This window comes from Podarcis cretensis (assembly GCF_951804945.1).
Source record: "Podarcis cretensis genome assembly, chromosome: 1".
Classification (NCBI taxonomy): domain Eukaryota; kingdom Metazoa; phylum Chordata; class Lepidosauria; order Squamata; family Lacertidae; genus Podarcis; species Podarcis cretensis.
Genome location: NC_137170.1, coordinates 117,860,771 through 117,885,075, shown reverse-complemented (window position 1 = coordinate 117,885,075; position 24,305 = coordinate 117,860,771). Strand labels below are relative to the sequence as shown.

Here is a 24,305-nt window from a genome sequence, read left to right as displayed (position 1 = left end):
TAGTCCCCGCCAGATATTTAAGACTACATCTTCCATCTGCCCCAACCAGCATGGTCAATAGTCAGGGATGATAGTTCAGTCCTAAACACCTGGAGGTCACCAGACAAAGGAAGGCAAGATCTGAGTGTTGAACAGAAAATACCTGGGTTCACATCCCCACCCAGTCATGAAGTCCACTGGGTGTCCATAGACCAGTCACCATCTATCTCAGCCTAGCTAACTTCATAGGTTGCTGTGAGGATGGGAGAGAGAATCACTGATATCACCTGAAGTTCTTTGGAGGAATGGCTGTATGTGTGATCATGGAGGAAGATATGGTGCATGAAATATATCTGAACATGACTTTTCAGTTATGCTCCCTACATCTAACAGGCTTACTGACTCTCTTATTTGATTTAGAACTGTATATCTATCATCCAAGTCGTGCTGGACATAGATATGAACAGGTTTCCCCCAACATCTAGGTGTGTAATATATTGACCAGGTACTGGATAATGTAGTTCTATATTTTCAGTTTGCTTTTCCAGCAGGGCAGGCTGAACATCTCTTCTTCCAATCTTTTTCTGCAAGTATATTTTTGAAGTGGTTGCAATGAGTCTCGTTGTGTCCTCAAAAAATAGGGTGGGTTAATTGGGCTACTTTTTGAACTGAATATGCACAACTTTGTCTTGAATACCAGTTTGTGTTCAAGGGAGACATAGCGTGCTAAACATAAACCCATTCTGTGGGCGATGAAGAGTTTTTGTCACCAGCACTCAGAATGGTAGGGCAAATGCCTTGGAAGCATCAATCAAAGTTGATGCCAGGACTGCAGTGTTCTGTTTTTAAGGGCCAGCACTGCAACTACCATTGCCTCCTCTGAAATGCCTTGCTAGATCAGGGTGGGGTGCTGGCTTGGTTATGGTAGCTGAGCTGCCTTTTATTCCCCCCCCCAAAAAAAGGGTGCAGAGCTGAGACCCCCCCCCCCCAAGCTAGGAGGCTATAGGACACATTTCCTCTGCTGCCAGCCACCCCATCACAGAGCAAGCTCATGGGTGTGGGGAGCTGCCTCTGAGAAGGGTACTGTGTTGGAGAGAGCAGCTTGCCTGAGACTCCCTCAAACCTGCCCTGTAGGGATTATCATCATTGTAGTCATGGACCAAAATTTCTGAAGGCTCTCACAGGGCTCTCGCTGCTTGCACACTTCAGCAGCTTATAGAGTGCAGGGAGCTGTAATGTCAGTATCTGGTAGGATGTGCAGTGGGCTGATGTGATGTGATGTTTTCTTGTCCCTATGTGCAGATTAACTCAATCTATACATTGTTAACATGGGCAAGCACCGTCTTTTCAGTGATTTGTGTGTGCCGATGGTATTGCCATGGATACTCAGGAAGCAGCTGTTAGGGCTGCTACGCTCTCTTGTTTTGTGTTTCTGTCATTTTCTTCTCCTCCACTTTCCTGCTCAGTGAAAGCCAGCCATCACCATGGCAGAACTCGAAAGCTGCCTGTCTGGACTGGCATAAATCATAGTACTCCGGTTTAAAGGAGCTGTATAGCTTGCAATTGTATAATTTGACCAAAGAATTAGCAGTGTTTACAAGTAATCATTGCTGGTTGTTCGATGAATGCCTGCCAGTGTGCTTAAGAAATTGCTGGGGCTAATAGAAAAAGTGGTATTTGTTCTGTTTAGAAGCCAGAAAATGGCAACTCAGACCAACAACATATATTTAAATTCAGCCTGCGAGAGTTGGCTGTTATTGGCTGAACACAGACCCCATGGTGTTTGCTAGCAACCACTCCCACAATCAGATCTGCATTGCAGTCATGGAAGGAAAACGATCTATTTTTTTTCTACCTTGCTCATCAGGGGTTCTAAGAAGCAAGCCAGAAAGGACACATTCACATCTCTCTAGTTTTGATCTTCAGAGCAAATAATTTAAAAATTAAATATGCATCAAATAATGCAGCTATGTTTCATTAAAATTCTCAAATTAATAATCACAGGAAACCTTACATTCACATTGCAGATTTATTCATCAAACAAAGGGACTTCAAAGAGAAAGAGTGACTGTAGAATTAGAAGTCATTATCACAAAGAGCAACAAACTGAATTAGTTATCCTTAAATAAAATATGGAAACATCTCAACTCCTTCCATTCTCTGCTTCCTCTGGCCAAACAGAGATGGATATTTTATGGTCCTAAAATTTCTTCCGTCTGTAACTGAGTGCACAGGATGGGTTGAACCAAATCACAACAACAAAACAAACAAAACCGAAAACAAAATAAACACACCATCCTGCATACTGATGTTCTGGTTATGTTTTGACAGCTCAAATATTTGGAATTTAATGTCTTGTCTCCTTGCCTTCACTTACATATATCTGAAAATTAAAACACAGTTATGAGAAAAAAGAAGCAATCTCATTTATATTTGCTAATCTTGCATATTATTGAAGAATTACAAGCAACCACATGAGGTTTTTTTCAGGCACACATGTCATGTGTGAAATTACTGCAATGTAATTACTGCACATGCAACCTTCATTTATTAGTTTCCTTTTTAAGATATTTACATACTGCCCTTCACAAACAAGAAAAAAACAACTACATAATAAACAAAAGCATTAACATCATTCTCACAAGTTACATAACTTAAAGCATAACACCGTTAAAATGGCTTAACCTATTAGCCACTAAAAGCCTGGTGGAAAAGGTGGGATTTCAACAGGCATATGAAAGAACAGAGTTGTGGGAAGGTAATTCCAAAGATGCGAAACCAGCACTGAAAAAGACCTTCCACAGGTCGCTGCACTCGACAGGTCCTTTAATACAAGAATCACTAGGAAAGTCTCTTCCACTGATTTTAGTATGTGGGCAGGTGGATATAGGAGAAAGTGTTTTCTCAGATATTTGGGATCCAGCCCATTCAGGGCTTTAGATATCAACTTAAGTCCTTCAGTTAGACCCAGAAGATAGCTGGCAACCAGTTGCTTCTGTCTGAGAATGGGTGTTCTATACACAACAACCCCGCTACTCGTATCAATATTCTTGCCACCATATTCTGCATTAGTTGCAAATTCTGGAGAGCCTTCAAGCATTGGAAGATCCATAGAAAGTGTATTATAAAAGTCCATTCTGGAGGTTATCAGGGTGTGGATAACTGTAGTCAGACTACTCCTGCCCAGAGAAAGCTGTAGCTGATGGACCAACTTAAGCAGCTGCTGAGGTCGCCTTAGCTTCAAGTGACAATGATCGCTCTAGATTGAACTCCCAATTCACACCCTTGCTCTTCAGTAAGTGCAATACCATCCAGAACGTGTTGTCTGACCAAATCCCAGACATGGTAACCCCCGAAGCACAGAGGTTTACAAAGAAGAAAGCTCCACCCAAATCATTTTTTAAAATTAATTATCATATTTGCATACTGTCCTTTATCTGAAGATCCCAGGGTGATTCACCACATAAAAATACGTTGAATTGGGCTAGATGAAACACATTTGAGCCCTTTTTTTTTTGTTTTTGCCATTTTTGCCACGTCAGTACAGATGAGAATTCAAATGGAATTGTTACTGTGCATGAAAGCCAATGCAGATTTAGATGGAGGTTCCACTCACAAGGTGTCACCAGGGCCGTCTTACCCATAGGCAGTAGGGGTGCGGGGCACCCGGGCGCCGGGCTCTCAGGGGCGCCAGGACGAGAGTCCAGGGCCCGAGTGTTGAGTCTGGGGAAGAGCCCACCTGTCAGTTGGGCTCTCCTGCTGCGGGTGGCTCTGCGCCATGAGTTTGGGGGCGACCAAGCCAGTGAGATGCTGAGGCGGCCGGCCAGCTCCACCCTCCTGCATGCCTGGGACTGGGCAACCAGGATGGGGGCGCACCAGGTGGATCTTTGCACCCCGGCACTGCATATGCTTAAGACAGCCCTGGGTGTCACAAGACCTTTGGGACAACCATGCTTATTTAGCTATGGGATTTGAAGTGTTTGTGTTCCTACCTCTCCACTCTAACAACCCTTAGGAGAATTAGATCAAAGCTACAAAATATTAAGCATGGAGATTGGGGAAAATTTATCTATTTTGAGAGAATATGAATTGGATGATACATTTTAACGCCATGTAATTTTGTACATGGGCATAGCCAGGATTTTTGTTTGTGGGGAGCAGGCTATTGTTAAGGGGAGACAGAACCTCATTTGTATTGATTTAGGGGAGGCAGCTGCACACCCACAGCTACGCCCCTTGATTTTGTACACCTCGAAATTGTGGGGGTTTTTTTGGTATAAAATTTACAGGTTTCTAGTCCAGACAGCATTGCAGAGGAACCGGCCAGGCCCAGCGACTCAGGAGGGCCCTCCCGGCCAGCTGAAGCACCCCAAGGAGATGGTAGCATCTCTTGGGTGGTGGGAGGCCCTCCTCCGCGCTGCAACCGCCTGCCTTCTCCTCAAGACAACTCCGGGGCAAAAGCGGCGCAACAAAGCAGCTGCTGCTGCTGCTCGCGTGCCCACGAAAACAGGCAAATTAGCGGCTGCAAAACACTTGCAAGTAAACAGCTGCCGCTGCTTCGAATCGGTACTCTGGGAGGCGCCATGGCTGGTTCTCCAACGCAGCCCAGAGCAGCGCGGGGGGGGGGGGGAAATGGAAGCAGCGGCGGCCTCTTGCTCAGCTGCGCTTATTTTGTATTATAGTGTTCTAAAAGCTACTAACATGAGTTTGACCAAACTGCGGGAGGCAGTGGAAGGCAGGAGTGCCTGGCGTGCTCTGGCCCATGGGGTCACGAAGAGTCGGACACGACTAAACAACTACAACCATTATATTATTTGTGGGGAGCCATCGGGGACGCACGAAGCGGCAGCTCCGACTCGGTTGAGCAACCTTCCTCCTCTCTTTAAACTGTATTAATAAAGGTGTGTGTGTTACAAAAGCGCACCCATCGCCTCCATTTTCAGACCTTTCTACAGATCAGTTATATATTCGAAGTGGGTGGCATTAATGCAGCGTCCCCGCTTCAGACTACAACTCCCATCATCCCTGGCCGCTGGGCCAAATTTGGCGGGAACGGGCGAGTTCAACAACAACTGGCGCCCCCACCGCGAGGCTCCTGCGTCCCTGAGGTAAAGAGGCAAGAGAGGCTATGCGGGTGCGCGCGCACCCCTGCCTGCCTACGCGCGCTTTCCTTCGCAGCCACGTCAGCTGTCATTTCCCCCCCCCCCGCCACACACGTCAGCCCTCCCTTTCCCACTCGCCGCCGTCGCCGCGCGCGCGCGCGATCCCGTCCCGCGTGCCAGCGCTCTCTTTGTCTTGGCCGCGGCGGCGCCATTGGGGAGGACTGGGCTGAGGCAAAGGGAAGGTGGGTGGTGGTGATGATAGACCTTACCTCCCACCCACAACCCGGAATCGGCCCTCACTCGTGGCCAGGCACGAGCACGAAACACGGCTTTCACCCCCCCTCCCCCCGCGTCTCGGCGCCCTCATTAAAACGCTCCGCGCTCGTGCACGCGCGCCCGCCTCCCCTCCCCTCCCCGCTAAACGCCCGTTTATTTGCTGTTCTCCCTCCCGCCCCCGCGAGCCCGCCTTCCTCTCACGTGCCCCGCTTTTCCTCTGACCCGCCCCGCCCACCCTCTTCCTCTCGGCTCCATATTGAGGCTGAAGGAGGCTAAATCCAGTCACAAAATGGAGGTAACGTTTGTCGGCGCCGCCGCCGCCGCGCGGAAGGCAGGCAGGCAGGCAGGGAGAGGGTCCTGCAACGGCGGTTGCGGAGCGGGCGTGAGAGTGGGTGGGTGGGGGTTGCAGAGGGAGCGGGCGAGTGGCGCGGCGCATGAGGGGCTCGCGGGAGGGAGAGTGATTGGCTGGCTCGGCTCCTGGCCTTCTCCCCATCCACCCCCCCCCCCACCAACCACCTCGGTTCTTGCTTTATCCAGCTGCAAACAGCTAATTATCCGAAATGGCGCGAGAGGGCGGCGGCGGCAGTTGGGCGGGAGAGGCTTCTGTTGGGCGCCATTGTAACCCTGTGGAGAAAGAGGCTCGAGTTTGAGCGAGAGCAGCCGCAGGAGGCCCTTTCCTAAGTTGAACCCAAACCAAAATCCATCTCTCAACTCTGTATTAGGCTTGAATATATATATATATATATATATATATATATGCAAATTACAACCCGTGACTTGATCCAAGTGCCTATCACTCGATGGTCTCGCCGGTTCTCATTCGACTTCCCGAGCCACTTGTGCAGCTTTCGCCTTTTTAAAGTTTAAAAGCAGTATAACCTTTCGAGTAAAATCCCACTGACGAACGCGACGACCAAACACATCCTGAGAACCTGGCTGAGGACAACCCCCCCCCCCCCAAAAAAAAAAAAGTATTAGAATTTGCTATATCTTTTAGCTGCATAACCTGTGTGGGGTTTTTTAAAAATGAAAATAAAATAGTTAACAAATAAAAGCACCCAGTTCCTCCCACACAGCAGCAGAACAACTAAGACTAACTGCCTCCCATAAATCAATTCTTCGGGTGCTTTCAGTTCTAATAATGTTATGGGATATCTTGCCCTTGTCCACGTGGCCCAATGGTGCTTGAGATGAAAACACGTTCTCTCCCCCACCCCCAATAGTTCTGAATAACTGGTGGTTTGACGCTGATTTTGAATTGTAGCTGTTCCTAATTCTGTCTGTCTTGCTGGGTATTTTGGTGGCTGTCACTAAAGCCAGTGACTGGAGTTTTCTGGTTCATGCAAACAACCAGGCCTTCAAATGCCTCTTTAATAACATTATCTAGCTAATTATCTTTCTCTGGCAGTATGATCAAAAGCCTGGCAGCTGAATTCTGAACGAAAGTAATGGATTCAACGCCCCATTGAGTGATTACAGTTTTGTAGATGAGTCCCCCCCTTTATAAATTCATTCTATCCTATGCTTTTTGATAGAATTACTTGCAAGAAAGCTCCATAAGGTGCCAATTTAATTTTTATTATATCCATTCTGTAACCAAAAAATCAACATAAGGATGTGAATAAAATATCTTTTTAAGATTGGATGTGAGAAGACTTTCCAGACCTTGAAATCTTAAATTAGATTTAATTAAAACTGAACCTGATTGTGTTGCTTCAATGAAAGTCCTCAATCCAATGCTGAACTAAAGTATAACAAGCATTTTTGTATGATGACATGCCAAATAATATTTTGCAAGTCTGGAGACAACTATCCATGATTAAAACCTGTGCACGTGTAGACTTGAAATGTCAAACACATGTTGCTTCAAAAAAACTATAACAATGTTGTGCTCTGCATTGCATTCTGGTTTTTGTTTTTTAAAATTTCTAGCTGACATACAGATTTTATCTGTTATCCTATTAAGCTTCAGAAACACTTGATCAGGCACCCCCAACCTTCGGCCCTCCAGATGTTTTGGACTACAGTTCCCATCATCCTTGACCACTGGTCCTGTTAGATAGGGATCATGGGAGTTGTAGGCCAAAATATCTGGAGGGCCGCAGGTTGGGGATGCCTGCACTTGAAGGTATAACACTTGCTGTTTTGTACATGAAAATTAGAAATAACCTTCTGAAACATCTAAGTATTGTTTATGTGACTTAGCAGTCTTGCCTAATCCTGTTTACCTGTAGCAGGAAAAGGGCTTTGTATTGTACCTGTAACAAGAACTATATGCTGTTCATGATACTAATGTTCTCCTTGGCCTTCTTGCTGAAACCAGCTATGCAGGGTGTATTGGGGCTTGCTTTTTTGCACTGTTTCAGGGTTTGCATTCTCTCTATAGCTTTGCTTATCTTAGCTGAGTGTTAGGGACCTGGGTCATAGAATTGTAGAGTTAGAAGGGACCCCAAGTTGTGTTGAACCCCTTCAGTAGAAGCTACTGTCTGTCTTGAGTTCTAAAAGGATTCAGAGAAGGCCTCTTGAATTTCTTGCTTTAATTGGCCATTTCTTTCTTCCATTATTTTAATGTAACTCTGGTTTGGCAACAGCTGTCCCCTACAAAAAAGCAAAATTTTGAAGGTTAAATATCCCTGCTCAGCATAACAGGTGGCGGCTGATATTTTTGACCAAAACTACACCCCTTCTGCATACAAATAAATGGAGTAAGAATCTTCAGGACATAATTGCTAGATTTGACCTAATAGCACAGCCCTACAACTTGCAATAGTAACATAATTGCAATGAACTACATTGCAGGGTTGTTGTAAGCCACTTCTTCTGTCCAACCTGGGCTGTATGCACCACCCATACCCACCCTGTTTTGCAACACCACCAGACCACACTGCAGGGTTGCTGAAAACAATGCAGCCTGCAATTATGAGGAGTGAAACACTGGAGGGTTGTCCTAAATCACTCTCCCAGCCAGCCCCTCTCCAACCTGAATTATGGGGAGGGCTATTTATTTAAATGTAGTGTTTCACAGGAAATAGGACATGAGGCTAGAAAGATAAGCAGTGCCTCTGTTTGATGGCACTTTGTAAGGCAATGCACATGCTAGTGCCCAAAACTGGGGGCTTCTCTGTTGAGTTGTTATGGGCACCTTTATCCTGCTGAGGGATTTTTTAATTATTGCTTCTCTGTGGGAAGCAGGAAATGGTGCATCTAGGCAACGACATGGCCATCGCTGTGAGATAGATATCTGAATCTGTATCGAGGATCAGAACTGCTGGTTCAGTGATACCCCAGCTGTAAGCAGGGAAACAAGGACGTCAGTCTCTCCCACCTCTTTCTTTAAGCCGCTGGCCTAGTAAGAAAGGCCGCCTCTGCTTCAAGGACCCGGATGTCTCGCAGGAACGAGAGGCGCCAGATTTGAAGGCAGAGTAGCTGTGACGTAAGCCTTGCATGGAGAGGCAGGTTTGGTGGACTCGAACAACACATTGAGGGGGAGAGAGGGGTGAGAGAAAGGGCGCTGGCTGGCTGTTAAAGGGAGACTGGGCTCTTGATTCCTTCCCGCTCCTCCACCAGGCCTTCCTTCAGTCAGTGGACCATAGGGGTTGAAGCACAGAGACCTGCCTTTAAACTAATCTCGGGTACTCTAAAGCATGTTTACACACATCTGAACAGTGTCTGATTGGCTTGCTATTGAATTGGCTTCCACAATAAATAAAGATACTGTCGCATTTTAAAATAGTAATATATTTCCAGTGATACTGTCAGGTTATATGCCTGGCTGACCTATTCAGGCATTTGTTCCCCTTTTTTGCTAGCTACTGCTTTGCAATTCAGGGTGCAAACAGATGAGTTCCATATTTCAGGATAAATGGCTTGAGATTAAAGACATTGTTTCATTCTCTCATACAGTACCATCCCTTTAAAGTGGCTCCTATATGCTTGCTTCACTAAAATAAGCCATTTATTTGTATGAGAGTAAGAAAGTAAAAACTTTTAGGAACGGGTAAATTACTCGTGCTACTTGTTATCTAGGTTAAAAGGAGCAACTGAGTCAGAACGCTCTCCAAAAATGGCGTGTAAAGATGAGAGAGAGGCTGAAGATTACAAGAGGAGGGGAAGAAGATCTTCACAGGTGGAATACTTTTTTTTCCTAGTTCTGTTACATGGGTAAACAGAGAATTCTTGCTTTCTGCTGCTTTGGTAACACTGTGTTTGCTCAGATGCTACATTGCATTCTTCTCTTCTGCTTGGCTCTTACGCATGTATTATGCTTTTCATTCGCCACACTAGTTGGTGATTTCTATAATAGCTTCTAACTTAATACTTATGCATATTGAGAGTGTTACTATGAAGTCTTGAACTGGAAAACCAGCAGTGCTGTGTCTGTAATGGTATAAAAGTGATCAAATTCTATGAACAGGCATTTTACTAAGCTTTTAATGGTTCTCCAGAAATACAATATACAGAAATGAGCAAGGACTGAGTATTGCCTGTTGATTAGGATCTAGAAATTTCGGACTGCATCCATTGTTGGATACGTCTTCATAAAAAGATACTCAGTATAGAAAACTAGTGTGTTGGGGGTAAGGTGTTCAATAGTCTTCAAAGCAGAGGAGCATTACGTCATAGAAGGTCATGTCTGCAATCTTAAGGTGTGTCAGACCTAACATAGGTTTACTGTATGACTGATAACAAGGCCAGATGCTGCCAGGAGTGGGGATGATCAATTTCTGAACCAGTTGTAGTGGGCAATAAAGTGTAGCTCTTTAGCAATAAAGCTGTTTTTGAGAATCCATATATTTCCCTGCTCCAATGCCCCCCATGACTTCTTACAAACTCTGAATGGTGGCTTGTAATGGGTTATGGTTTTAGTTTTGTGTTGTATAATTGTAGAGTTCCAAAAAACCACAAGATCTTACTGTGAGGCAGCACCATCCACCAACTGCCCACAGATGAATGGAATGCATAAGATCTAAAGACATCCTGTTTGTGGAAGGCAGGAGGAACAAGGGAGAGCTAGCTGCCATTTTGCAATGAGTCCATCATGACAAAGGTCCTGCTTTATGGGAACTTACCAGAAGTTTAGGGTTTTTTTAAGCTGCCCTCACCTTTTGGCAAGGGAGATGTGGAGCCCGTTCCTTGCTCTCCCAACTCCAAGCATTAATGTTTGGCTGTGGGTGACTTAGATGTAAGGAACACCTTGGATGCTTGCTGTCAAAGCAGCTCTGAAGAGAAATATTGGGATGGGACACTTCAGTAGTAGAAATCAAGAGCTGCAAAGAGCCTCAAGACCCCACCCAAATAAGGAGGTTGAGGGTGGCCATTTTGTCAAATCTTGCATCTGCAGGTCCAGCAGGAGATCAGAGACAAAGGCTGTAGTCCTGCACAGTTTAAGCCCCACTGAAAACATTGGGACTTGCTTCCTGGTAAACATGCATGTTTCACGGGAAAGGAGAGACTGGATGACCACAAAGCTTCAGCTTGGCCACCAAAGACAACCAAAATTTGTGACCTTCTGTCTTCCGGTTTAGACCAATTTATACCATGTCCATTTGGCAACCAGCTTCCATAATTCAGGTTTTACCTAGAAGCCCCCTAGTATTCCAGAATAGTTGCCATAAAAACCATGATGGGAAAGATTAAAGTCTTGTAGAATTGGCGATGTGAGCTATGCTTTTCTGCTCAACTGTGTTAGCTAGGCATACATTTCTCCACTAATAATAAGGAATGCTGTGGGCGTCTGTTAAGAAGGCTGTTGCAGAACATTGTATTTGTTTCTCTGAAAACATGTGGCTGTTAAGCCTCTTGTGTAGGGACAAAATAAAATATAATTTAGGGAAATCTGTTACTTAGTTTGGAGTCTCCCCAGAAGAATCAGTAGCTTAATTCAGAGAAATGTACTACTTTCAAGGAGCAATGGTTAAAAATACAATGGTTGATATTGGGGAGTTCCTGCAGCATCTAACCTGTTTCTGAGGGAGAAAGTAAACACATTGTGAAGTGAGAGTGTAGTATATAAAAAAAGAAAAGAAAACATTTATATTTTTCTGTTCCTTGGAATTATACCTCTTCCGTTTGAAGACTTTAACATTAGGCTTTCATTTAGTCTCTCATATACGCAGGTGGCGCTGTGGGTTAAAGCCTCAGCGCCTAGGACTTGCCGATCGAAAGGTCGGCGGTTCGAATCCCTGCGGCGGGGTGCGCTCCCGCTGCTCGGTCCCAGCGCCTGCCAACCTAGCAGTTCGAAAGCACCTCCGGGTGCAAGTAGATAAATAGGGACCGCTTACCAGCGGGAAGGTAAACGGCGTTTCCGTGTGCGGCTCTGGCTCTGGCCAGAGCAGCGATGTCACGCTGGCCACGTGACCCGGAAGTGTCTCCGGACAGCGCTGGCCCCTGGCCTCTTAAGTGAGATGGGCGCACAACCCCAGAGTCTGTCAAGACTGGCCCGTACGGGCAGGGGTACCTTTACCTTTACCTTTATACATCACCTGTAATAAAGCATGTAATTTCTACCTGCAAACTAAGGCACCTGAGGTTGCAGCTTAAAAGAGGAACCATAGGCAAATGAACCACCATTACCAGTGCCCTGCTGGAATTGTATGAGCAGGGGAGACGTGAGGGCAGAGCAGCATTCTTGTGCTTCTTCATCCTTCCCTGAGGTTTTATTTTCATGCCCCATAAAATTCATTACACCAGTTCCAGAGCTGTCAGCCACCTCCCTGGTTTGGGTGTGTGTGTGTAGAGGAACTGGGAAGGGTATGGAACTGTTGGATCTATAGCCTTCCCCCAGCAGGGACATAATTTTATAAATAATAGCTCTCAACACATTATTTATGCAACCTTAATGCGAAGTTCCTTGGGTGCTCGTCACGAAACGGTTCCCATGGGGGCGCGACATAGCAAAACTGATACAATGGAGTTTGCAGCATAACACAAAATGGTTGCCACATCTGAAAGAGCAGGAAAAAGATGACCACAGAATGGGGCAGGCATGTCCCTCATCAGTCTCTGCTGTGCTCAGTCACGGAGAGAAACTCTTGTTTGAAAGGGAGGGGAGGGATGAGTGTCCAGCCTTGGCATCTAATGAAATGTGTGATGGCAGTAGGGGGGTGTTCAATGTAGGAGAGACTGAGCCAGTGTAAAGAGGAACTGAGCAGAAAGAACAAAGAGTCTCTCAGGCATTGTGGATTTTTTAGAGGATGTTTCTTGAGACCTTTTGCGGGTGCCGTTGGAAATACTGGAAGGCACCCTAGGCTCCATGAGTACCACATTGGTGGTCCCTGCCTTGGTACATGAAGTGTAAACGAGAAAGTGATATCATAAAATGGGTAAGAGCATCTTGTTTCTTGTGTTTCTTAAAATTGAAATACTTCATCTACTCTTTGGAATGATGGGTATTCCATTAGGATTCATCTATATGGGGACAAATCCTGTGTCTCCTGAAACTTTTTCAGTTATGCCATGCACAGAGGACACCTTTGTTTTGTAGTGCAATGGTGTGTTTCTGAGCCATAAGCAATGCAGTTGGCTATTTAAAAAATGCAGCAACATTCTTAATCCGTTGTGTGCTGATTATTCTGAACTTTACAAAGTTAAGTAGGACTGGATGCTGCTCTCTCATGTTGTGTAGCCTAAAGTTTAGTTCTTCCTGCAAAAAACAAATAAATCTGGGGGTTGAGATGTTAGGCTTGGTAAGTAGAAAATTATAAGTACCATTAGTTGATGTGTTTAGTGATTAGCCAACTTTTGCTAGAGTTGTCTATCCTCTGAAGTTCACGACATGGCATTAAAGGTTTTTTGTTTGTTACTGCTTTTAACTTAACTTGAAATAGTCAACATTTCTTTATATGCACAGACCAAAGACATCAGTTGATGAAAGTGTTAGATTCTTAGTTGAAGTTTATGTCCTTATCCTAGCTGCCTCTAGCACACTAACAGCACAGACCTTTGCATGCCTGCTCCAAAATCCCATTGAATCTAGTGGGACTTAATTTCATGTAAATGTGTAGAGGGTTGTACTTAAGATAGACTTGAGAGTAAGCACTGTTGAACATAATGGGATTCCTTTTCCATAAACTTCCCTAGGATGCATTGGATGGCTACTTTACTGAGTAAACATGCACTGAATGAGGCTGTAAGAACTGTTTATACACTATGTAACAAAATCCTGGATTTGCACCCTTTAAACTTGTTTATGTAGAAGTAAGTGTACCGATAGAGGAACCATGAGCCAATTGAGTTTATTGTTTATTTAAATATTTACAGACCTCACTTTTGATTAAAAAATACAGCAAAGCAGTATAATAGTACCTAATTGTAGTGAAGTGTGATAAAGACAGTAAGTTACTGTGAATTGTGTGGGTGGACTTCGCTGCAATAACACAAATCTCATACAGCATATTGAAACTTATCTTCTTTCAGGGCTACGATCCTAAAGAACCCGAACAGTTGAGAAAACTGTTTATTGGTGGCCTGAGCTTTGAAACTACAGATGATAGTTTAAGAGAACATTTTGAAAAATGGGGCACACTTACAGATTGTGTGGTAAGTGATCATAACATTCAGTTTACTGTTAACAATGTTATGTGTGCTTACTTGGAAGAAAGTCTCACTGTTTCCAGTGGGGCTTACTCCTCGGTAAGTATGCACAGGTTTGCAGCATTCACAAAAGTCAGTGCCTAAATTATTGTTATATGCCTCAACTTTCTTGAAGGTGATGAGAGACCCACAGACGAAACGTTCCCGAGGCTTTGGCTTTGTGACCTATTCTTGTGTGGAAGAAGTAGATGCTGCTATGGCAGCCCGACCACATAAGGTTGATGGGCGTGTGGTGGAACCAAAGAGAGCCGTTTCTAGAGAAGTAAGTGAATATTTAAGTATATATACAGAATTTGTCACACCTTAATTGTAGGAACTTTTAATCATTTGCAAATCTTTTTGTAAGACAATTGTAAGTATTTAGGCATGGCACCATCTTGGAAGGCTGAGATACTAAATGTAACTTGTGATTTTGTAGGATTCTGTGAAACCTGGTGCTCATTTAACAGTGAAAAAAATATTTGTGGGAGGAATTAAAGAAGACACAGAAGACTATAATTTAAGAGATTACTTTGAAAAATACGGCAAAATTGAAACCATAGAAGTAATGGAAGACAGACAAAGTGGAAAGAAAAGAGGGTTTGCCTTTGTAACGTTTGATGATCATGATACAGTCGACAAAATTGTTGGTATGTAATGCTTTCCTTTTGTGCAGCCTTTTTATATTTCTTTCAAGCTACTGATGCATGGAACTTTCTCCTAGTGAACAAAAAAATTACTGTAAGAACTAGACTTCCTATTTGCTTTCTTACTAAATTGAATATATTTTAAAAGATTGCCCTTTAAAAGTTCAATATAGTGCTGGGGGCGGATGCTTTTCTCTCCTGAACTTTTTTGTGTGGTGGCTTTCCTACAATTTTAGACCATGAGGAGCATGATTTGCCCCCAACCTCTCTTCAATCCCCCTCCCCTGCCTGAAGCTTTCTAACATGTCTTTGTAGTTACGTGCCTAGCTGAGAAAGTCAGTCCAGTTTCCAGCCTGTACTGTTTGCTGTTGTTGTTTTACTCAATCAATCCAGTTTCCTTGCTGGGACCCTTGTAAGGATCTAGCTGGCTGTCTACCTGTCCCTATTCCTCCCCCCCTCCCACTTGGTTTGGTCACATGCTCTCTCTCCTGCAAGTAAGAATTTCATGCTACACCCCCAGGTTTCAAACATCCTTCACACTAATTGAGTATACTTAAGAGCCAGGTACAACAGACTTGCTAACTGCTTTAAAATATAGCCTGGACAATGCTAGGATCCTAAAGAACCTTGGGTCCAAAGCAAGCACATTCTTGGAAATCCAGCAGGAAAATGAGCGCACCTGGGTTGAGTGGGAAGAGTCCAACGCAAATGACCATCAGGTACCGCACAATGGAGGTCTATGGAGGACATGATTGGCTAAAATTGGAAAGGGAAAGCTTTTTTATTTCATTATGGTCTTTCCTACTGTTTCCCTATCATTCAAGCACTGCTTGGATTCCATGAGTCATTTGTTCTCTGAGGAGCTCTTTTCCCCTTGAATTTTTCCTTCTCCCACTCCCCCCAAATAATTTCTAGGCTCCAGAGATGTTCCTTATGAGGAGGTGAGATGAGAGGGATGCTGAGCATCCATTTTATGATATATTCTGCCCACAGAGATCTAAGAAACAAACTTCATTGCCCACTGTTTTCCTTACTTCCTTTCTTTGGCTCTTTGTGCTATGTGTCTTTTGTTTTATGGTATTTTTAGAGTTTCCTTTCCTGATTATAAGGAGGAAATAAAACTAAATAATACTGCTGCTCCTGTGAAAATATCTTCTCAATAATATGGCATAAGTGCTTATTCAGTTGTGTGCATTTTTATAATAAGGATCATTTCAAAACTTCTTTTAGTCCAGAAATACCACACTATAAATGGACATAACTGTGAAGTGAAGAAAGCTCTCTCCAAGCAAGAAATGCAGACGGCAACTGCACAGAGAAGTGAGTTTGTTACATAATAGCACAGCCTGTGGCGATAATTGCCTACAAGCATTTTAATAATTCACTCTCTTTATTCTTTAGGTCGTGGAAGCAGTTCAGGCAACTTCATGGGCCGTGGGAACTTTGGAGGCAGTGGTGGCAGTTATGGCAGAGGAGGAAGTTTTGGTGGCAGAGGTAAACATCTGTTCTTGCTTCTCCACCCCCTTCCAAAAATACTACCCTGGATTACAGTGCATCACTGTATCTTACACATTTTGTTCTGATTTTAGGTGGTTACGGTGGCGGAAGTGGTGGTGGTGGTGGCAGCAGAGGAAGTTACGGGAGTGGTGATGGATACAATGGCTTTGGTGATGGTAAGAATAACATTGCTAATACCAGTTCAATTATACTTGTGAGGGAGTGGTGTATCTGAATGTGAGAAATGTGAAAGGGAAGCTGACAACTTGTGGACAATCTAGGTATTACAAGAAATTGGGTTCTCTTAAGTCATGATTAACGTATCCCATGGGACTAAAAAAACCACCCTTATATCAGACTGGGTGATCACCAAACTTGTCCAGGGCAGCTGATGGCAGGCTGTCCATCATTTAGATTCAGGTAGGTAGCCATGTTGGTCTGACACAGTCGAAATAAATAAAAAAATTGTCCAGTAGCACCTTAGAGACCAACTAAGTTTGTTCTGAGTATAAGCTTTCATGTGCATGCACACTTCTTCAGATACATCATTTAATTAGCCAGTGGTAGGTCTTGGAATGTGGCATTCCAATAAAGGCAATAGGACTGAGACAAGCCAGGATCCACTGATCCCAAACTGGTCTCACTGCTATCATGTGATGCTGTCAGGCCCAATTGCCTTTCCAGCCTGGAATGTCTCCCCTCCCCACCTTCCACTTTGGCCACAAAGAGTGGCAGGGCTGCAGATGCATTTTCCCTGTCATTCCACAAAGCCCTGCCATCTGGAAGGACAGTTGATTGTGCCCCAGTCTGGATCTAATCCAGTGCCATGAATCCTATGTTCCTGTGAACAAAATTCTGCTCATGGGAGTGCCTCCACCCCTGGGGGCAGGGAAGGAAGTCCCCTAAAAAAGTGCTTCAGGTAGTTGGGGAATCTCCAATAAAAGTTGCATAGGGGTGGCACAGAGGGCTACTGGTGAAATTGGCAAACACTTCCCCCTTCCGCTCGCTCTTTCTATTAGTAAGAGCTTCCACTGGATCAGATTCTTTTTAGATTTGTGAAATGTATGTAACGTATTAAGAGACTTTGGAATTGCGTTATTGACTGCAGCCAAAATATAGTTGGGTATGCACAAAGCCTTCTCAGAGCAGGATAAATAACCAAAATATGGGTAATCTTCAAGCTGCTTGAATGACCCATGACAGATAGAGCCTCTGGTCCTCGCACTTGGAATACTTGGCAGTTTCCAGTAATCAAGTGATGAATCATGCTCAGTGGCAACCAGTCTTCATCTACATGAAATGGTTTCCATTGATTGTAAACAGCAAATTGTGACTACAAATCCTTAGACAGTCGTGGCTAGGTCATTGATTTTATTTGGACTTCTCCATTGGGTTGACTTGATTGGTAGTTATTACCAAGTCGTAATACGCCTTTCGTAGTAGTTGGTCTCCATGGAGTATTGGTGATTTTTTGGATACTGCTTTACAGTTCCCAGTTACTTTTGTGTTTAGATCATGTTGTTTCATAACAAAACATTCACATTCCTGTCACTTTTACTGATCTTTCTCAAGGTGGGAACTATGGAGGTAGTCCTGGGTACGGCGGCAGAGGAGGTTACGGTGGCAGCCCGACATATGGAACCCCAGGTGGTGGATATGGCGGAGGAGGTGGAGGCTATGATGGTTACAATGAAGGGGGGAGCTTCGGTGGTAAGAATCCTGAAGTACATTGTGTTGATCCATCTGTTCTGCTCATGTTGGATAACAAGCTTGAGGCCATTAGCCTGTCACTGTTTTTAAAATGTTGTGCAGTGTAAACTTCAGCTGAAAATGAAAACCACTTCCAAGTTCTAACCCCTTGAAATCACAGTGGTATGAAAGATATATGGGAAAGCTTCATGGTTCCCCGCCCCCCAGGTCAGGTTTATAGGATGTCTTCTTTAAACTATAGAGTTGCACTGGTAACAAGACTCCAGAGCAGGGGATCTATAGAAAGAGTGCTTGCTTTCCCACCTGAGCAACCTTCCAGTGGACAGAGCCCAAGGCAAAAGTGTGCAAAGGAAAGTACCCCTGTAGTTTTCTGCACATGCCCTTCTCTATCCCCCAGCCAGGGGCAAAGAGCTCATTGACACATTCCAGCCAGGCAGAACCCTCAAGAAAGGTAGAAAGGAGGGCTAGTGAGCAGTGTGACCTGGGCTGTCCCAAGGGCTGGATAGAGAGGCCTGCAGGACTGTCTTTTGTGCCCAGATATGAGGTTCCCCACCATTGCTTCATACAAACATTCATTAAGCCTTAAAACCTAATAAGGGAACAACTACAACTTTCTGGCCAGCTAGTTCCATTGCCCATAATTTATTTAAGAATCTTTATGTTAATGTAATCTACAAACTTTCCCTCTCTTACCTGAAACTCCTTGTGAATCATTTACTGTTGTTGTTTTCTTTCTGCCTCTGCATTTTGTGCTGGCATTGGAGTGCAGAGGAAAGAGTCCAATCCATCTGTTCAGTGCTCAGATCTGGGGAACTTTGGATGTGTGCTAGTGAATGCCTTTCAGTGTGGATTGGAATACTAGTCTCATTTTCTGGGACTGGACTACTGTCCAATAATCATTTTTTGAAAAAGAATAATAATCTTGTTCATACTTCTCTCAAGAAACTTTGAACTTGGTTAAGTTAACACAGCAGAATTTTAAGTATCCAGAGTTATTAATGTGGTTAATTAAAAGAACAGGAACCCTTAATGATTTAGCAAAGGAGTGGGCATTTTTTATTTCTCCAATATAACAAAGGTTGGCAAGAACTGAACAGGAAATAAATTTTTGCATGTGTATTTTGAATGTTCTTGGGAACAATTGCAGTTACTCAGCCTAGCCATGATTATGTCCAGTTAGCTGAAATCCCATTATGTGCATACAGTAAATCTGGAGTTATGAAACACGTGTTTTATACTAAAGTGTATTTTGTGCTTGGTAGGTGAGTTAATGTGAAAGAATTGTAGTGCACTTGAAATGTACTTCTCAAATAATTCTTGATCTGATAAACACAAACCTTACATTTTATTATTCTCAGGCAACTACGGTGGAAGTGGAAACTATAATGACTTTGGCAATTATAGTGGTCAACAGGCCTCAAGCTATGGACCCATGAAAGGAGGTAGCAGTTTCAGTGGCAGAAGCTCAGGCAGTCCCTATGGTGGTAAGTACAACTTACTAAAGTACATATGTGTCTGTTACACTCCTAAAGAATATTTATTTCAACAGTCCATGTTCCCATTTTTAGGTGGCTATGGATCAGGAGGAGGAGGTGGTGGTGGCTATGGTGGAAGAAGATTCTAAAAATTGTAGCAGAATAATGGTAGGTATGCTACAAATACTTGTTGTATATGAAGACTATACAACGTTTCACTGAGAGTAATCCTTTTCTTATCCTGTATTCAACAGGCTACACAGTTCTTAGGAGAGAGCGAGGAGTTGTCAGGAAAGCTGCAGGTTACTTTGAGACAGTCGTCCCAAATGCATTAGAGGAACTGTAAAATCTGCCACAGAAGGAGCGATGAACCATAGTCAGAAAAAGTTACTGCAGCTTAAACAGGAAACCCTTCTTAAGGACTGTCATAGCCACAGTTTGCAAAGAGTGCAGCTATTGATTTAATGCAATGTAGTGTTTAGATGTACATTCCTGACTTTTTTTTTAATTTGTTGTTTGTAGCTTTGTCTTTTCTTCATAAATCAGGTATATTGCCCTGTAAATTTGTGGTAGTGGTGGTAGTGGTACCAGGAATTAAAAATAATTAAGGAACTTTTAATTTTTTCCAATATTTGTGTAGTTCAGTTTTTTCTTACTGAAACTTCTTTAAATAAAGAAATGTAGTTTTAGGGTATATTCTTGCTAGGAAAAAAATCAGTGCATTATAATCTGTATTAATTTAAACTATAGAAATGCTGAATCGTTTAAGAACCTTAGTTTTCTGCACATGTAACCGAACGAAATGAGTTGCACATGCAAAGGGAGAGAAGAGATGTTTGCATTAAAGCTTGTTTAGCTGTATAACTAGGAGTGAGTCATTTAAACTAGTGCTTGTGAATGATAAAAAGCTTTACTTTCAAATGAAAATTCCAGATACTTCTGGCTTGTGCATATCTTAATTTGTAGCCTTTGTTTCTTAGCCTAAGACTTATAAGTAAATAAGCATTGAAAGAGAGATTTTAAAGCTTTATTCAGTTTGCCTCCCATTTCATTGGTATATACAGGAACTACATTAAGCATTGGCAGAACAGGTTTATTACTGTTGAGGCTTAACACCCCACCCCCAACCTCAAACAGATTTAAGTGTGTGCGCGCACACTCTTTTGAATTAAAACTTTGAAACCAATGACCTGGGTCTGTTACTTAGCTTAATTGTATAACTTCATTTGTATATATTTCTTCCCTCAAAGCATGGATTCTTCTGTAATGGTCAATAATTCCCACTTTGTGTATTTCTGCATGCTCTCTTATCTGAAACAAACTTACAGCACAGGCACAATCCCTTCAAGTTCCTTGCAATTGGGTATAAATATTCTGACCTATGAACAAACCCAACACATTTCACACACTTTCTAATGCCTTGATTGTAGGCCTTGAAGGTGGTGTGAAAACCAAATGGTTCACAATCTAGCAGCAGGAAATATCTGGGCTGAACATGATACATATTTGTCACTAACAGGAGTATTGTGGGCTATAAATCCATACTTTTATGCATCAGAATCGTGTGGTCAAAACCTGATAAAATTCATAAGCAGGCGTGTGTGGTCTACTCCTTCACTTATCCAAATTTGTGTACAGCCATGTTCCCAGGCTATCCTTCTCAACCTGATCAGACTTCTCTTTTAACTATTGCCAGAGCAGTGCTTTCTGTCAGTACACATCCAGAAGAGTAGGGCACAGTGAGTAGAAGAAACTCAGACACTTGCCAGTATGATGCTGGATATTTTCTTCTGTTACTACTTCTCTAGGCCAATGAACAGTATCAGGTAAACAATTCCAGTATAGGAATGGATTATCAGACACTATAAAACTTTGCTCTAAAATTGTTGTAGGTTCAACCAAATGTGTATGTTGGGCTTGTACAAGGCATACAGTGGTGGTGGTTGTATAGAATTCTATGGTTAAATCTCAAAAAGTACAAGTGTGCTTAAACAAGGGTCAAGCACTGATACAGCCCCGAAGTGCTATACAGTGGTACCTAGAGTTACAAACACTTCAGGTTACAAACTCTGCTAACCTGGAAGAGTTACCTCGAGTTGAGAACTTTGCCCCAGGATGAGAACGGAAATCGTGTGCCGGCGGCGCAACGGCAGCAAGAGGCCCCATTAGCGAAAGCACGCCTCTATAGTTAACACTTTCAGGTTAAGAACGGACCTCAGAACGAATTAAGTTCGTAACTAGAGGTACCACTGTAATATCATAATAGCATATATTAAGGTGGGAATTTGGTAGTTGGCCAACAGGAAACAAGTGTTCTATAATCCAATAGGCAAAACGTGTAGAAGGGCATCATTTTGGTATTGTGAAGTGGAATCCTCCCATTACTAAGCTGCATATGCAGATTTCATCTTAGAAGAGTAGAGTAGATGTAAACCACCCCTTTCAGGCCTACTGTTGATTGTAGGGGCAGAACCTAGAGGATGAGTTTTTTCTGTTCTTGTGGGAGAGGGTGGGACCTTGATGGCACACAGTGGGGGGAGGGGGAACCAATTTTATAGTGTGTTAATCTGTTCTGCTATTCTTAATCATGCAATCTGTAAGTTGCCAGTTGTTGGTGCCAGTGACTTAGACCTAGTTCTCTGATGTGGAGAAGTGTAAGCAGAGGACAGCAATTAACCAGCTCTAAAGACTTTAGGATGTACCTCTTAGCCAAAGTGTGGATCAAAGGAGACTCAGACAGGACTTCCAGCAGCCTATTGTGTATGTGGACCAGTCAGCATATTTAAAGAATGACAAGGCAGCGACAGCACCAGCTTCAACTTCCAGAAAAGTGAAAGCATAAAATACTATGCTGATAGTGAGCAGCTTTCCAAAAGCTAGTTAAAACTGCCTATCACTGCTGAAATATCGAAGAAAGTCTAGCAAGAGTTCTTCACCAGTTGGAACCTCCTTGAGTCATAGCTACTTGAGTTCACCCAGTCATAGGTCTAGCATTTAGACCTGAAAGGAAGGGGAATGAGAATAGGTAAGGTTTGTCTCTAACACTTTTAACGAATTAAAAGAGCTACTCTTTCCTGAACAAGGTAAGAAAAATCTCTTTGACTTGCAGATTGTTGAAGAAACTTATGCTTGACCAGATGTGGATTTCTTGCCTGCTGGAAAACCTGTGGCTTGGTAAGACTCTAGTACAGTATAAAACATTGATGTGCCCATGACTGTATTCTTGGCTTTGAAAATCCAGCTTCTGTGATAAGAAGGAATTATGCAAAAACAAGGTGAGTGCCAGTACTTAATCATTGTACTTCCATAATATGAAATGTGAGCAGTGTACAATTAAAATTTAAATTCTCATCTGACTGATGTATAGGGAAGCTATAACTGGTGACTTTTGGCACTGATACAGCTTTAAAAAACATTTCATGTTATTTTAGTAACGCAAGAATCCTAAAAGGTAGGTCAGTGTTATCCAGATTGCTTAAAAGTGGCTGAAGTGTAGTAGCTTGTCTGATTTTATCTGGGATTTAGCCTTGCACATAGTGAAATGGTTTCTACTAGATTACATCTTTTGGTAATAATTTCCCACAACTTAAATAATAAGTAGATTTTTAAAATAAAAACTATTTCATGTTCATTAGTACACAGGTAACTTCCGCAAGGGTTGCGTTCTGGGTCAAAGCACGCGTCGGTGGAGTGTGTATAAGCCTGCCCCCAGCCCTCCTTTTTCCAGGTCCAAAAGGACTTGTGCTTCAGTTGGATATGCCTAAAATGATCACTGCCTATAATTGGATTTGGGCAAATCCAATGCATAAAGTCAACCTGAATTGTGTCCACCTTTGCACACCTGTTGGAACTGCAGATTTTCTGTTGGTAATATTATTAATTACTGAATTTCAGACAAGAAAATAATTTCCTCTGGAAGTTGAGTACCTGATGTCCCTACCAAATAATTGGTTTTCAGGTAACCTAAATATTTAAGAATGGCTTCTTAGTACTGTATCTTGGTTGGGTTTTTCCTGTATAATGTCCCATTAGTCTTGAATTTGACATACCTCGATAAATACATAGAATTCTGCTTTGCCTTATTCTCCATCTGTGCTAGGTCTGTATGCTAATAGATGTAGGGTCATGGTTCCTTATCTTCTTGCCCTGTTGGGCACCCAGGCTTTTGTCATCAACACATTCTCACTCCTATTCAACCATGAACTTTGGCAGGGAACATTTATAATTGTTGACTTCTCCCGTCTTCAGACACGCGTGTCAAATGTAGTGCAAATGTTTAATGGGAGAACACACAGTGCTACAAGGCCATGTCTCTTAATTTGCCTCTCCTGCTGCACTAGACATTGCAGTTTGCTGCTGCTGTTGCCCAGCACCGGAGTGCCAAACAGCAGCTCTGCTCATTTTCTCTTTTCTAAAATAGGGACTCGGTCAAGCTGCTTGTGTGCTCATTTTGCACCTTTCCGCCCAACACACAACAGAACGTAGATTTGGGGTGAGTGTATGTGCTTCTGTTTTCTTCCACTAGTAGGAGGGTGCCAGCTCTGTGCGTAGGAAAGGAAGTCCTGAATCCTAGGTGAACTTGCTTACGCCCAAAGCAGTCTCAGCTGCATGTTTGGTGAGGTGTTTAGAAGATTTGGGGAGAGAGGAAGTGCTAGCAGAGCAGTGTACTTCGATAACTAGTTGGCGAAGCTGGGATACTCCTTAGCCTTAACATTCTTAATGTGCTAAACTTGCATTTTCTCTTCTACTCTGCAGGGTAGAACAAAGACAACCATCTCCACAAGTTGAAAGATGATGTGAAATACGCCGATAGCCTATGATAGGTGAAAGTGATTGAAGTGTGTCATCTCCCACTCACCTTGTTCAAACACTTACAATAAAGTGTCATAAATTATGAGAGTTGGCCAATCTTTTCAATTGTATGTGGCTATTAGGCCTTCATTTCTACATCACTGCCCGTCCATTTACTAAAGATTTACTAAAGATTTCCTTCCAGCTTCCACAATGTTAAAATCGAATAATAGTGCCACTGTATTCTGCTCTGGTCA

At 43.1% G+C, this 24,305-nt stretch overlaps 1 protein-coding gene and 1 long non-coding RNA gene across 17 annotated transcripts; one reads left to right on the top strand and one right to left on the bottom strand.

Annotated features, from left to right (window-relative positions):
* Positions 1-1,994: 1,994 nt before the first annotated feature.
* Positions 1,995-4,973, bottom strand: LOC307220453. Its single transcript, XR_013840883.1, has 2 exons — positions 3,620-4,973; positions 1,995-2,362 (listed from the first exon to the last, which is right to left on the bottom strand). It is a non-coding gene; the product is annotated as an uncharacterized lncRNA (long non-coding RNA).
* Positions 4,974-5,238: 265 nt separating this feature from the next.
* On the top strand, positions 5,239-24,154 carry HNRNPA3 (heterogeneous nuclear ribonucleoprotein A3). Of its 16 annotated transcripts, XM_079981592.1 has the most exons (16): positions 5,498-5,652; positions 9,384-9,483; positions 13,773-13,895; positions 14,065-14,211; positions 14,368-14,578; positions 15,806-15,895; positions 15,977-16,069; positions 16,165-16,248; positions 17,633-17,782; positions 19,141-19,266; positions 19,351-19,425; positions 19,512-22,282; positions 22,367-22,431; positions 23,152-23,215; positions 23,678-23,749; positions 24,013-24,154. In XM_079981592.1, the coding sequence occupies exons 2-11, from the start codon at positions 9,421-9,423 to the stop codon at positions 19,404-19,406; spliced, it is 1,143 nt and encodes a 380-aa protein (XP_079837718.1). In that variant the 5' UTR covers positions 5,498-5,652; positions 9,384-9,420; the 3' UTR covers positions 19,407-19,425; positions 19,512-22,282; positions 22,367-22,431; positions 23,152-23,215; positions 23,678-23,749; positions 24,013-24,154. The 16 variants fall into 16 exon arrangements, with proteins under 16 accessions (XP_079837706.1, XP_079837718.1, XP_079837710.1 ...); XM_079981584.1 differs by lacking the exon at positions 19,512-22,282; XM_079981582.1 differs by lacking the exon at positions 23,678-23,749.
* Positions 24,155-24,305: the final 151 nt, after the last annotated feature.

Bases quoted from the DNA above. Each gene is read 5' to 3' on its own strand.
- HNRNPA3 (XM_079981580.1), top strand. From the start codon at position 9,421: ATGGCGTGTAAAGATGAGAGAGAGGCTGAAGATTACAAGAGGAGGGGA. The intron at 13,896-14,064 runs GTAAGTGATCAT...ACTTTCTTGAAG, and splicing joins GCACACTTACAGATTGTGTG to GTGATGAGAGACCCACAGAC. The intron at 14,579-15,805 runs GTATGTAATGCT...AACTTCTTTTAG, and splicing joins TACAGTCGACAAAATTGTTG to TCCAGAAATACCACACTATA.